Source organism: Stegostoma tigrinum, chromosome 7 (genome assembly GCF_030684315.1).
Source record: "Stegostoma tigrinum isolate sSteTig4 chromosome 7, sSteTig4.hap1, whole genome shotgun sequence".
NCBI classification, from domain to species: Eukaryota; Metazoa; Chordata; class Chondrichthyes; order Orectolobiformes; family Stegostomatidae; genus Stegostoma; species Stegostoma tigrinum.
The window spans coordinates 51,940,394-51,954,138 of record NC_081360.1 but is presented as its reverse complement, the minus strand read 5'-3'; the positions used below and the strand labels follow the sequence as shown (position 1 = coordinate 51,954,138).

The 13,745-nt window shown below is 47.5% G+C and overlaps 1 protein-coding gene across 1 annotated transcript in view; it reads right to left on the bottom strand.

Moving 5' to 3' along the window:
- The window catches only part of gorasp2 (golgi reassembly stacking protein 2), a 51,612-nt gene extending 38,197 nt beyond the window's left edge, over positions 1 to 13,415 (bottom strand). The window contains exon 1 of the mRNA XM_048534438.2: positions 13,158 to 13,415. Within this exon, the coding sequence (XP_048390395.1) occupies positions 13,158 to 13,220 (63 nt within the window). The 5' untranslated portion in view covers positions 13,221 to 13,415. The remainder of the gene's footprint in view (positions 1 to 13,157) is intronic.
- Positions 13,416 to 13,745: the final 330 nt, after the last annotated feature.

Genomic DNA, 13,745 nt, shown 5'->3' with positions numbered 1-13,745 from the left:
GTGGTGCTTCTCATCTGGATGGTGTCAGAGCTTATTTTGTAACATTCTTGGGGAGTGAAATTTGAAAATGCCCCATGTTCTGGGAAGCTAAGACAATAAAAGTTGGTTAGAAGCAACTAAGCATTGGAAATATAGTAAAATATAGGATGGAGGTTCTATTTAATAAATATTTTTGATGAAATTCAAAACAGGACATGGTCTGAGAATAATTTGCCATTGAATGTTATATAGATAATTGTACCCTGCGAGATAACATACATTCAACAAAATACATAAACTGACAAAAGGACCTTACCATTAAGTGTATAAGCTCTCAGCTTTCTAGTGTAAAAGATGGTAGAAAGGAAATCTCTAAATAAAATGAGTTAACACAAAATTTTAGTAAAACATTATTGGATTTCTAGACGAATAGTAATGCTTGTCTTCCACTGGAGATCCCAGAAGTGGAACATCTTGTATTAAGACGAGAGACAGAATATGGAAAATTTATTTTCTCTCTTCGATTTGATTTGAATTGTTAGTGTTATAGAGTTTCAAGTTTAAGAAAGGGAATCTGTTAATGGTTATTAATTGTCTTATAAAGGTAAAGAATGTACAAATGGAGGACACTGATTAAGTACGCTAAGCACTCAAGAAGAGAAATTTATGGGACACTGGGTGTTGGTTTGATGAGAAGGCAGACATTTGTAATATTGCGTTCCGTAAATAAATCTGGTACTAAGAAAGATTGGCATTTGATTCCAGAAAGAGTCAAAATGATACAGTAATCCATCAGGAATGAAGACAGCTTACAAATCGGACTAGTGATCTTTTACTTCATGACATCCATGGCAATCTCCACAGCCTTTGTAAGCTCCATGACAAGCAACATTTTTTCAGTTTGAAAGATTAGAAAAGGGTAACAGGCTACTAAAAATAAATTAGTTCGATGCTCCTTAAAATAAAAACCCAAGCATGAGACATTTTTGCAACGCTGTTGATTAGGCTCAAGCTTAAAGGCCAAAAAGCACATAATCACTGCCATCAACGTTAACATGACATGCCTCCTTACCAAAAACATATACATTTCAAGAGAAATCAAATGTTCATACAATCAGCTTGATTTTCTCAATCCAAAGCCATGATTTCTGGCCAGACTTCTTGTAACAAATCACTAACTTCAGTCATGTCATACAAAATCCTTAAGACAGATTACTGCAGGAGCGTTTTCATGTATCTTTTTGTAAGGAAAATGTTTTATACTCATTGCTGTGAAGGATGTCAGCACTTTTAAAACTGGACATTTTTACTGTCCTAGCATTCATTCCCAGCAAGATCGAATGCAGGCACTATTCCTAAAACTCAAGAAATATTTTTACTAAAAACTCAAGATTTATTTTAAAATGGTCTCTTAATGTTATGACTTTTAATTGGAAAAAAAACTCAAAAATTGATTAAGTTTCAAAAACAGGACACAACTTGACGACTCCCCTTTCACTTCACAATTGGTGGCTACGACTCTAGCATGCCTACTGCCAATCATGTGAATCTTTTCTACACCCTTTCAAATGCCTTCAAATCTTTCCTAAAGTGCAGCTTTCCGAAATGGGCACAATTTTCTAGTTGAGGCTACACCAATGTTCCATACAGGTTTAACATAACTTGCATGCTTTTATACTTTGTGGTCCTATTAATAAAGACAGGGAAATTGTATGCTTTCTCAAATGTTCTCTCAGCTTGCCATGCCACTTCAATGATTTATGCACATGTACAACTAGGTTCCTGATCCACAGGCTGCAATCAGTGAGAAAAGGCATCAGCACCTCCTCCACGACAACACTCAACACCAGTGTCCCGCAAGGCTACTTATTCAGCCCCTTACACTACCCTCTATACACTCATGACTGTGTCCCGTCCTACCCAAATCTACAAATTCACTGACGATACCACCCTTGTAGGCTGGATCTTAAACAATGACAAAACAGAATACAGGAAAGAGAATAGAGTGCTTGATGAAATGGTGTAAAGATAACAACTTCTCCCTCAATATCAACAAAGTAAAAGAGCTGGTCAATGACTTCAGGGAGCAAGGTGGAGGGCATGCACCTATCTACATCAACAGAGATGGTCAACCATGCCAAGTTCCTAGGAGTGACAATCACTAACGATCTGTCCAGGTCCACCCACATTAATGCAACAGTCAAGAAAGCACTACAATGCCTCTACTTCATCATGAGGGTACAGAAATTCAGCCTGTCTGAATTTTTACAGATATATTGTAGAAAGCATTCTATGGATCTAAGTTTGCTTGCTGAGCTGGAAGGTTAGTTTTCAGACATTTCGTCACTATCCTAGGTAACATCATCAGTGAGCCTCTGGTGAAGCGCTGGTGTTATGTCCCACTTTCTATTTATATGTTTACGTTTCCTTGGGTTGGTGATGTCATTTCCTGTGTTGGTGATGTCATTTCCTGTTCTTTTTCTCAGAGGGTCGTAGATGGGCTCCAAATCTGTGTGTTTGTTGATGGAGTTCCAGTTGGAATGCCATGCTTCTAGGAATTCTCATGCGTGTCTCTGTTTGGCTTGTCCTAGGATGGATGTGTTGTCCCAGTCAAAGTGGTGTCCTTCCTCATCTGTATGTAAGGATACTAGTGATAGTGGGTCATGTCTTTTGGTGGCTAGTTGATGTTCGTGTATCCTGGTGGCTAGCTTTCTGCCTGTTTGTCCAAAGTAGTGTTTGTCACAATTCTTGCAAGGTATTTTGTAGATGACGTTCGTTTTGCTTGTTGTCTGTACAGGGTCTTTTAAGTTCATTAGCTGGTGTTTTAGTGTGTTGGTGGGTTTGTGGGCTACCATGATGCCAAGAGGTCTGAGTAGTCTGGCAGTCATTTCCAAGATGTCTTTGATGTAGGGGAGAATGGTTATGGTTTTTGGGCATGTTTTGAACCACCACTTTGATTGGGACAACACATCCATGCTAGGACAAGCCAAACAGACACATGCACGAGAATTCCTAGAAGCATGGCATTCCAATCAGAACTCCATCAAAAAACACACAGATTTGGAGCCCATCTACGGCCCTCTGAGAAAAAGAACAGGAAATGACATCACCAACACAGGAAATGACATCACCATCCCAAGGAAACCTAAACAAATAAATAGAAAGCAGGACATAACACCAGTGCTTTGTCAGAGGCTCACTGTTGATGTTACCTAGAATGGTGACGAAACATCTGGGAACAAACCTTCAAGCTCAGTGAACCAGCTTACATCTGAACAAAATAAAGACCCACTCTCTTGTGGACCGAGAGGAGGAGAGTGCTGTGTTGGAGGTGAAAGGAAGACATCGGGCTGGCTGTGCACCCTTGCGACCAGTGGATCTTAATGCTGGCTTCGGCCTAACGCTGGTTCAGGGGAGCAGCCAACCTGCAACGAAGGCTGCGGCAAGTGCTCGTGCCCCAGGTCAGGGGGTCCGGAACACCATCCGTGTTTCCGTAAAGAAGGTGGATGAAGGTGCACCTGTGGACCGCACCTTCTTCGTGAAGAGGGTCCTGTTGAACTGTTGCGGGTTCGCTGCTGCGGACATTTACTGCCTGCAGGATTTCTCCGGAGGAGGTTTTTACGATGTGGCCTTCAGGAGTGCCAAGCTTTGCGAGCGCTTCCTGGAGGTTTTCAAGGAGAAAGGAGGTGAGGGTCCCCTCTCTGTATTGACCGCTGTCCCGCTGTTTATGATGCCAGCACAGAGGAGCCGTATGGTGACTGTACACATGTACAACCCGCATGTGCCAGCAGTTGATGTCCTGACCTTCCTTGGAAGGTAAGTGAAGGTGGAAGGGGACCTAACTGACATCATGGACCCCTTTGGCATCTGGACCAGTAAGGGGCAGGTCAAGGTGACGCTGAGGATGGGCGCGGACGGGAACTTCGTACACCCACCATCCAGCTTCGCGATCGGTGGGAGCAAGGGCTCCCTGACCTATGCAGAGCAACCTAAAGTCTGCCATGCCTGTGGTAGGTCAGGTCACGTGGCGGACGACTGCAAAGCCACCATCTGCAGGGAGGAGGGACACCTTGCAAAGGATTGCCCACAAGAGAAAAGCTGCAACCTTTGCGGGGAAGTGGGCCACTTCTATAGGGCATGCCCGCAGCGGGGGACCACCTACGCCCAGGTCGCCGGCAGGGGCAATGTGGGGCCAGCCCCCCCGGAGGAGAGGAAGGCACCAGGGCCCAGCAAGGACCCCACTAATGTGCAGGAGGGCCCAGCCCCGCAGGATGGGCCCAAGGCCAGCAAGCATCCCTGCAGGCTCCGCTTCCCCCTGACAACCCGGAGTCGATGGAGGCGGCGACAGGCGACCCAGGGGAGTGGATGATGGTCCAGAAAGCGAGGAGGAAGGTGCGTCGACGGGCCCAGGAACCGCAACCATCAGGCGGGAAGAGGCAGCTACAGGGGGGCTATAAGAGCTCCTCTGACGAGGGGGATTCGGAGAGGGCCCGCCCGAAGCAGAAGTTAAAGATCTCGAGGGAGAAGGAAAGCAGCACCACGCTTCCAGGTGACAGGAGGCATCCTGAGGCTCCCTCCGACACCCAGTCAAGTGCCGCTGGGGCACTGGAGGGCCCCCCGGAACTTCCAGGCAGGAAGGAGGAAACAGCGCGTCCCCAGCCTGACCCAGAGCCAGACCCTCCTGCCTCTGCACCCCCGACGGGGGGATGCCACCCGGAAGGCAGCACGGACGGTTTCCTGAGCCCGGAGAGCATCCAGCAGTTAGCCCGGGCAATGGGCATGAAGGGTCAGATGGAGGGGCTGGACCTTGGACTTCGGGAGGGTACTGCGGTCACTGCCCACAATGGGGGTACAAGTTGCGAGCATTAATGTGCGCAGTGTCAAGTCCACCGCAAGATGTGTATCCACGTTGGCCTACCTGACCACTGTCAAGGCGGACCTCCTGTTTCTGCTAGAGTGTGGGATACCACACCTCGGCAGGTACGGGAAATGGTCCGGCGCCTGGACCTGTGGGCCTTCGATCTGGTCGGGGGGTAACGACTGTCGCTCCTCGGGCCTGGCTATTCTGCTGTGGGGGCGCAACTTCACCATCTCTCAAGTTCAGGAGGTGGTGGGGGGGGCGCCTCCTAGTGGCTGACGTCACCTACAGGAACGCTTCCCTGAGGCTGATCAACGTGTACGCCCCAGCGGTACGGAGTGAGCGGTTGGCCGTCCTGCAGCGGCTTCCACCCCTGCTGGCTACGTCCAGGCCGGTCATCCTAGGCGGAGACTTCAACTGCATCATCAATGCAGATGGAAGATCCGGCGTGGGGACAGCGGGTGGGGGGAGTCAACTGGACGTCACATCTAGATTCCTGATGGGCACGGTGAAGGACGCCAAGCTGCTCGACGTCTTCAGCACCCCTGCAGACGGAGCGCAGCGGAGGTACACCTGGTCGCGGCCAGACGGGTCTATTCGCTCAAGGATAGACTTCCTGTTTGTGTCACGGGCGTTCTCGGTCAGGTCCACCGGCGTCGAACCGGTGTTCTTCTCTGACCACTGCCTCCTGCTGGCCAACTGTCACTTACAGGGCGACCAGCCGGACGGCAAGGGGACGTGGAAGCTCAACATGACTCTGACCCCAGAGAACGTCGAGGAGCTTAAGAGGGAGTATGCCGGTTGGAGAACCGTGAAACCCCTCTTTGAGTCTCCGGGCGACTGGTGGGAGACGGTGAAGGAGAACATCAAGAGGTTCTTTGTCCTCAAGGGTGTTCGGAAAGCGAGAGAGGGGCGGGGAAAGCTGTCGCGACTCCAGAAAAGGGTGCAGAACCTGCTCCTTCTGCAGTTGATGGGGGTCGATGTCACGGAGGACCTCCGCGAGGTGAGGGGCCAGCAAGCCTCGCTCTTCGCCGCGGAGGCCTCCAGGATAATCTTCCGGTCCAGGGTCCGCTCTGTGGAGCAGGACGAGACGTGCTCGCGTTTCTTCTTTCAGAAGGTGCACAAAGAGAGCTCTGTGCTTAGCCGGCTGAAGGAGGACGATGGCTCGGTGACGTCGTCTCGGCCCGACGTTTTGAGGATCAGCAGATCCTTCTATGCCGGACTGTACGACACGAAGCCCACGGACAGCACGGCCTCCGAGTCGTTCCTGTCGTCTATCACGGAGGTCTTAGACGACGGCACGAGGGAGTGGCTGGACCGGCCGATATCCCTGGACGAGCTGGCCAGAGCCCTCATGTCCTTGCAGAGGAATAGGACTCCCGGAAGCGATGGCTTACCGGTCGAGCTGTATTCTGCTCTGTGGGGCCTGGTCGGCCAGGACCTGCTGGAGGTGTACGATAGTGCGCTTCGGGCAGGGGAAATGTGCAAGTCCATGAGGAAGGGCATCATCACCCTCATTTACAAGAGGAAGGGGGAGAGGGAAGAAATTAAGAATTGGCGTCCCATTTCACTTTTGAACGTGGTCTACAAAATCCTGGCCAAGGTCATTGCCAACCGGGTCAGGTCTGTCCTGGAGTCGGTGATTCACCCTGACCAAACCTGTGCTGTGCCGGGCAGGAAGATCGCTGAGAGCCTCGCGCTCATCAGGGATACGATCGCCTACGTACAGGACAGGCGGGTGGACACCTGCCTCGTCAGCCTGGACCAGGAGAAGGCCTTCGACAGGGTCTCTCATGCTTACATGAGGGACGTTCTCTCCAAATTGGGGTTCGGGGAGGGCATCTGCAATTGGATCCGGCTGCTCTACGCCAACATCGTTAGCGCAGTCTCGATCAACGGGTGGGAATCAGACAGTTTTCCTGTTAGATCTGGAGTCAGGCAGGGCTGCCCGCTCTCTCCTGCCTTGTTCGTGTGCTGTGTGGAGCCCTTCGCCGCCTCCATCAGGAAGGACGTGAGCCTGAAGGGCGTGACTATCCCAGGCAGCGGAGGCCTTCAGGTCAAGACCTCCCTGTACATGGATGATGTCGCCGTCTTCTGCAGCGATCGTCGGTCGGTGAGTAGGCTGTTGGACATCTGCGGCCAGTTTGAACTGGCCTCGGGTGCCAAAGTCAATAGGGGTAAGAGCGAGGTCATGTTCTTCGGGAACTGGGACGACCGCTCCTTCATCCCCTTCACCGTCAGGACAGACTACCTGAAGGTGCTGGGTGTTTGGTTTGGTGGAGCTGGGGGGTGCACTATGACTTGGGAGGAGCGTATCACCAAACGGAAGCAGAAGTTGGGCAGGTGGACGCTCCGGTCCCTCTCCATCGCGGTTAAGAACCTGGTTGTCAGGTGCGAGGGGCTTTCGGTACTGTTGTATGTGGCCCAGGCCTGGCCTATTCCCTGGACCTGCGCCACTGCGGTCACCCGGGCCATCTTCCACTTCATTTGGGGGTTGAGGATGGACCGGGTCCACAGGGACACCATGTACAAAGACCTGGAAAATGGGGGAAAGGGCGTACCGAACGCCACCCTCGCCCTGACGGCTACCTTTGTGTGTGGCTGCATCAAGCTATGCGTAGATCCTCAGTACGCAAACACCAACTGTCACTGCTTACTGAGGTTTTACCTGTCCCCGGTGTTGCGAAGGATGGGCCTGGCCTCGTTGCCGCGGAACGCTCCGAGTAGTTGGACCGTTCCGTACCACCTGTCCTTCGTGGAGAAATTTTTGAAAGGAAACACCTTTGACCATACGGCCGTCAGGCAGTGGTCAGCATGTAGTATCCTCGAAACCCTTCGGGAAAAGGAGAGGGTGGATGCCGTCGTGTGGTTCCCCACGCAGACTGCCAAAGTCGTTTGGCAGAATGCCTCATCGCCAGAACTTTCAAACAAGCACAAGGACATTGCTTGGCTGGCGGTGAGAGGGCCTCTGCCAGTGAGATCCTTTATGCATGCCCGGAATCTCTGCGCCACCGCACGCTGCCCTCGAAGTGGCTGCGGGGGAGACGTGACTGTCGATCACCTCCTTCTGGAGTGTGCCTATGCGCAAGAGGTCTGGAGGGGGATGCAGTGGTATCTGTCGAGGTTTGTCCCGAGCAGCTCCGTGACGCGGGACTCCGTGCTCTACGGGCTGGTTCCCGGGACGCACACCGAGACCAACATCAACTGCGCCTGGAGGACCATCAATGCGGTGAAAGACGCTCTTTGGTCTACCCGCAACTTGCTGGTCTGCCAGCTGAAAGAACTGACCACGACCGAATGTTGCAGACTGGCGCACTCCAAGGTCCAGGACTACGTGCTGAGGGACGTGCTAAAGCTTGGGGCAGCCGCCGCCAAGGCGCGGTGGGGAAAGACCATGGTATGAAACCCCCTGTCCAGAATAGAAAAAAGGGCCCTATCCTGTACATGGGCCCAGCTGGCGCCTTCCCCAACTGGTCAGGGGGCCAACTGGGGCTGTGCGGGGTGACAATTGCCGGGGTATTTTCTTTGCTTTTTTTTTTCTTCTTTGTTTGTTTTTTTCCTTTAGTACCCCCTGGGTAACCTGGAGCGGCTTGCATGACTGGGTAGGTGTATAAATATGTTTTATTTTTTGTACATCTTATGAATAAAGTATATTTTTTCAAATAAAAAAAAGTGACGAAATGTCTGAAAATGAACCTTCCAGCTCAGCCAGCAAACTTGTATCCAGAACCTCAACCTGAGCTACAAATCTTCTCAAAACTCACCAAAGCATTCTATCCAAATACATCAAAGCTTGGTATGGCACCTGCTCCATCCAGGATCATTAGAAACTATAGAGAGCTGTGAACACAGTACCGTTCCAACAAGCCAACCTTCCAACCACTGACTCCATCTATATTTCTTGCTGCCTTAAGAAGTTAGCCAACATAATCAATGGTCCCTCCCACCCCAATTATAATCTCTTCCAATCTTGTCCGTCGGGTAGAAGATACAAAAGCTTAAAACATGTACTGACAGATTCATGAACAGCTTTTCCCCCCACTGTTATCAGACACATGAAGGGACCTCCCATGTATTAGAGCTGATCTTTCTCTGGACCTTCCCAGTAGCTATAACATGCATTTTTTTTCTATTACTCTGTTGAACTTATTTACAATACAATTTGGCTGGAATAGCATGCAAAACAACTTTTCACTGTACCTAGGTACACGTGACAATAATAAATCAAATCCAATGTTCCTGCATCCTCTTTACTATTACTCTCTTGTCTCTGTATTCTTCACGCCAAAATAAATCATCTTCCCTCAAGTCATGAAAGCTTTCCTTAATTGTCTTGCATTTACCCAAGTGATTATTAAATTTGTGTCAATTTATCATTTCTAGATGTTTCTCCACCAGTATGGTTAAACTGACTGATTCTATTTGCTGAGTTTACCAATGCATGCTTTTTTTGAACAAGTGTTAATATTCGGTGTTACCCAGTCCCCTGGTATCATTCCCACATCTAAAGCCACCTCAATAAATCCAATCAACCTAACTACATCCTTTTGAAGTTTTACACTAGTCTCTTCTCACTTCACAATGCTTCCAAGCTTTGTACAATCAGTAATTTTTTGAAATTGTGCTCCATGTACCAAAGCCTTGGTCATTATTTACATCAGGGACAACATCCTTTCTAAGCTCTGATGTTCTTTGCACGGCAACTGGCATCGGCCCCGGAGGCCCGTGCAGCTGATAAGAAAATTAGAGGAAACATTGATCAGGAAGGACAAAGATTCCAACAGGACCCTTGAGGGATCTCCACGACAAACCTTCCTCCTGTCTGAAAGGCATCTTTTTAACCACTACACTCTTTTTCCTGTCATTCAGCCCATTTTGCATCCATGTTATCACTGTCCTTTTTATTCCACAGACTACAAGTTTGTCTACATGTCTGTTGTGCAAGACTATCATGTGCAACTGGAAGCCTACGTACACCACAGCAATAGCATGACCCTTAGCAAAATTCTGTTATCTTGTCAATAAATTCCACTGAGATAGATGAACAAGACTTTCCCTCAAGTCATGAAAGCTTTCCTTAGATAATAAAATGTGAGGCTGGATGAACACAGCAGGCCAAGCAGCATCTCAGGAGCACAAAAGCTGACATTTCGGGCCTAGACCCTTCATCAGAGAGGGGGATGGGGAGAGGGAACTGGAATAAATAGGGAGAGAGGGGGAGGCGGACCGAAGATGGAGAGTAAAGAAGATAGGTGGAGGGAGTGTAGGTGGGGAGGTAGGGAGGGGATAGGTCAGTCCAGGGAAGACGGACAAGTCAAGGAGGTGGGATGAGGTTAGTAGGTAGCTGGGGGTGCGGCTTGGGGTGGGAGGAAGGGATGGGTGAGAGGAAGAACCGGTTAGGGAGGCAGAGACAGGTTGGACTGGTTTTGGGATGCAGTGGGTGATTTACCCAAGTGATTACTAAATTTGTCTCAATTTATCATTTCTAGATGCTTCTCCACCAGTATGGTTAAACTGACTGATTCTATTTGCTGAGTTTACTAATGCATGCTTTTTTTGAACAAGTGTAAATATTCAGTGTTCTCCAGTCTCCTGGTATCATTCCACATCTAAAGCCTTAAAAAAAAATGGCCAGTATCTCCTCAATTTTCAGTATCCCTGGATGCACCTTATTAACTTTAAGTGCATATAGTCTATCCATGACATCCTCAATTTCAAACCAACCAAGTCTGGATGACCTCATTTTTCAATATAACCTGTGCATCATCTTACCCTTGTAAAGAAAGGCTGAAAATATTCATTTATTACTTTAGCAATGGTCCCTACTTTGTGTAAATCTGCTTTTTGGTTCCACCTGCTTTTTGGCTCTAGTCATCCTGCTGCTGCCCATTTTACTAATTATCTTTTAACTAAAAGATGATTTTTGGATTCTATATTTTGTTAACTGCCAGTCTCTACTGATATTCAATCACTTGCTGAGTTGCTTTTCCAATTCTTCTCTGAATCTTCTATATTCAGCCTTGTTCTTGGTTGCTTTGCGAATCTAACAGCTGTCATAAGTAGGTGCTTTCTTCTTAATTGTAAATCTCTATCCATTTTTTTGTTATCCAGGATCTCTGGATTTGATTGCCTTGTATTGGCACCAAACTCACTTTTCTCTCAAGGCAGCCCACTTTCAAATACAGTTTTGTCTATCAACCTGTCATTTCAGTTGATCTGGGCCACAATCATTCTAAACCAATTGATGTTATCTTTTTGCTCAGTAAATTATTCTCACTCTGGATTACTCCTGGTACTCTTATCATAAACAACTCAAGACCCAAGATAAAATGATCACTGCTTCACTCCTGATGCTAAATCCATTTGGTCCACCTCATTTCCAAGAACCAGGCTTATCAGTGCCTTCTTTCTCAGTGTACTGCAAACAAAATACAGTAGAAAATTTTCTTGAACCCGTCTTGAACTCTTGTTCCTCTCTGACCTTTACTAATCAAGACTACATCTGGACAATTAAAGTCTCCCATTATAAGCACTTTATAATTTTTTTCGCTGCATGCAATTTTGCTCCTCCTCCAACTTTCCCACTAATTGGTGGCCTAAGACAACACCAAGCAATGTAACTGTACCATATTTTGTTTCCCAGCCCCGACCAAATAGATTATGTCCTTGACCTCTCTGCAGTGTTATTGTGAATACCTCTTGTGTCAAGGAATGATTAACACTCAGGCATACCCTCCTCTGAGCCAGGCATGTTATTGCTACATCATATTTCCAAATGATAATCTACACCTGTAAAAATCAATTTTATCACATTCTGAGCATTCACATGCCATGTGTATAATTAATTAATTAGTCTTTGCAGCTTTCTTCAGTCCTCTGCACTTTTCCTAATTCTTTCCTTTCTAAATGGACCCATTCCCTTCTGCCTAATAGGATAAATTTACAGACTTTATTCCTCTTTCCTACCTCTAAAAGCTGGTGCCCTCCCTCCGACAAAATCCACAAATGTAGTTTCCCCAATTCTTTCAACAATGTACTTGTGAATTTCCAAATAAGGACCATGCTCTCAGATCATCCCTTTTCAACAGGGTCCTGACCCAAAACGTCAACTTTCCTGCTTCTCCGATGCTGCCTGGCCTGCTGTGTTCCTTCCGCTTGACACTGAGTTATCATTTTTCAATAGGGGCTTTCTGCCCAAACCAGGTCCCAATTCCCCAAGAATCCAAACTGTTTATTCAGCTTTGCTATCTTCTTACTTCTACTCTTGTTAATACATGGTACTGGGAATAAATTGAGACATCACCATCTTTGAAGTCCTCCCATTTTAACTTCCTCCCATTTTAACTTCCTCCCAAACTCCTGAAAAGGGTGTTGTCAAACAATCACGCAAATTTGCAATTAATCATGACAAAACAAACTGTTAAGCAATAATAAAATCCATAGTTTATAAGACAAAGAAGAATAACTATGATCCAATTATTTTTGTACTCATTCGATGGAAGAGAGTGGAATGCGGCGTGAATGTATTACAGTGTGTATAGACAGCACTAAAACCAGCAAGATGAACAAACTACAAACCCTCAATTACAGGGAGACTAATGAATTAACATGTAATGCTCTGCACAGTTACCTTGTACACAAGCGCGACATATTCGAACAGCTACACGGTCGAGATTAAAATAAAACAAAGTCAGCACAGCCTGATTAATTCGTCAATAATTTAGAAAATACATTAACGTATCTTGTATATAACAAGAGTTGGACAAAGCACAATTAGTTCAGAGTAACAGCCTGTCCTTTCTTGTTGCAGTTGCAAAATTTGTTTCGTTTCATAGCATCAGATGTGAGTGAATAGACCAAGTACATACACCCCCACCCCAAAATATTTCTGACCACATTATCAGAGGGTGAGGCTCGGAAATCATAAATAAAAAGTTTGATTAGAGAAAGGTGAGTTAATTTTCAAAGTGTTGAATACATTAGAATTGCTACTCGATTTTAGGGGATGCCTCGCCGTTAACCAGCCTGGTCTGTACCGAGGGTTGAGGCTCTAACTACCGAGGCTGTCCTGAGACAACTCGCAAATGGGGCTTTAATAACTCAAACCCTCGATGAAGCCCTTAATTCGGCAGCTAATAATTCAGATAGAGAGAGTGATTCCACCTTTGACTGGGAATGACCAAACCGCGCTGAAAGCAGGAGTAGGCCGCCGCCCAATCCCCGGCCTTGCCTACGGACTCAGGCTGTTAAGGGGCCATCCCATGACGGCTCGGTCAGCGCAGGGGGAGCCGCGCCAATATTCAGGGAGACAGTTACATACTCGGAGAACATGGTATCCCTCGCTGCCTCCTCCGGGTATTTCCACACTTTGAGAGCCCCCCATTACCAGCCGGACTCGGGAGGTGAAGTTTTCACACGAAGATCCGGATCCGCTCCGGCACGATACGTGGCAAAGACAGCATTCTGGGAAAAGTGCAAACACGTCAGGCAGGGACTAGAGCCTGACCCTCAGCATACCCGCTGTCCTGTGTGCACAGATCCTGTCTGTACTGTACTGACCTGTTTGGACAATACTGATCCTGTTTGCACTGTACTTATCCTGTCTGTACTGTACTGACCTGTTTGTACAGTACTGATCCTGTTTGCACTGTGCTTATCCTGTCTGTATTGTACTGACCTATTTGTACAGTACTGATCCTGTTTGCACTGTACGTATCCTGTCTGTACTGTACTGACCTGTTTGTACAGTACTGATCCTGTTTGCGCAGTACTTATCCTGTTTGTACTGTTCTGACCTGTTTGTACAGTACTGATCCTGTTTGCACTGTGCTTATCCTGTCTGTATTGTACTGACCTGTTTGTACAGTACTGACCTATTTGTACAGTACTGATCCTGTTTGCACTGTGC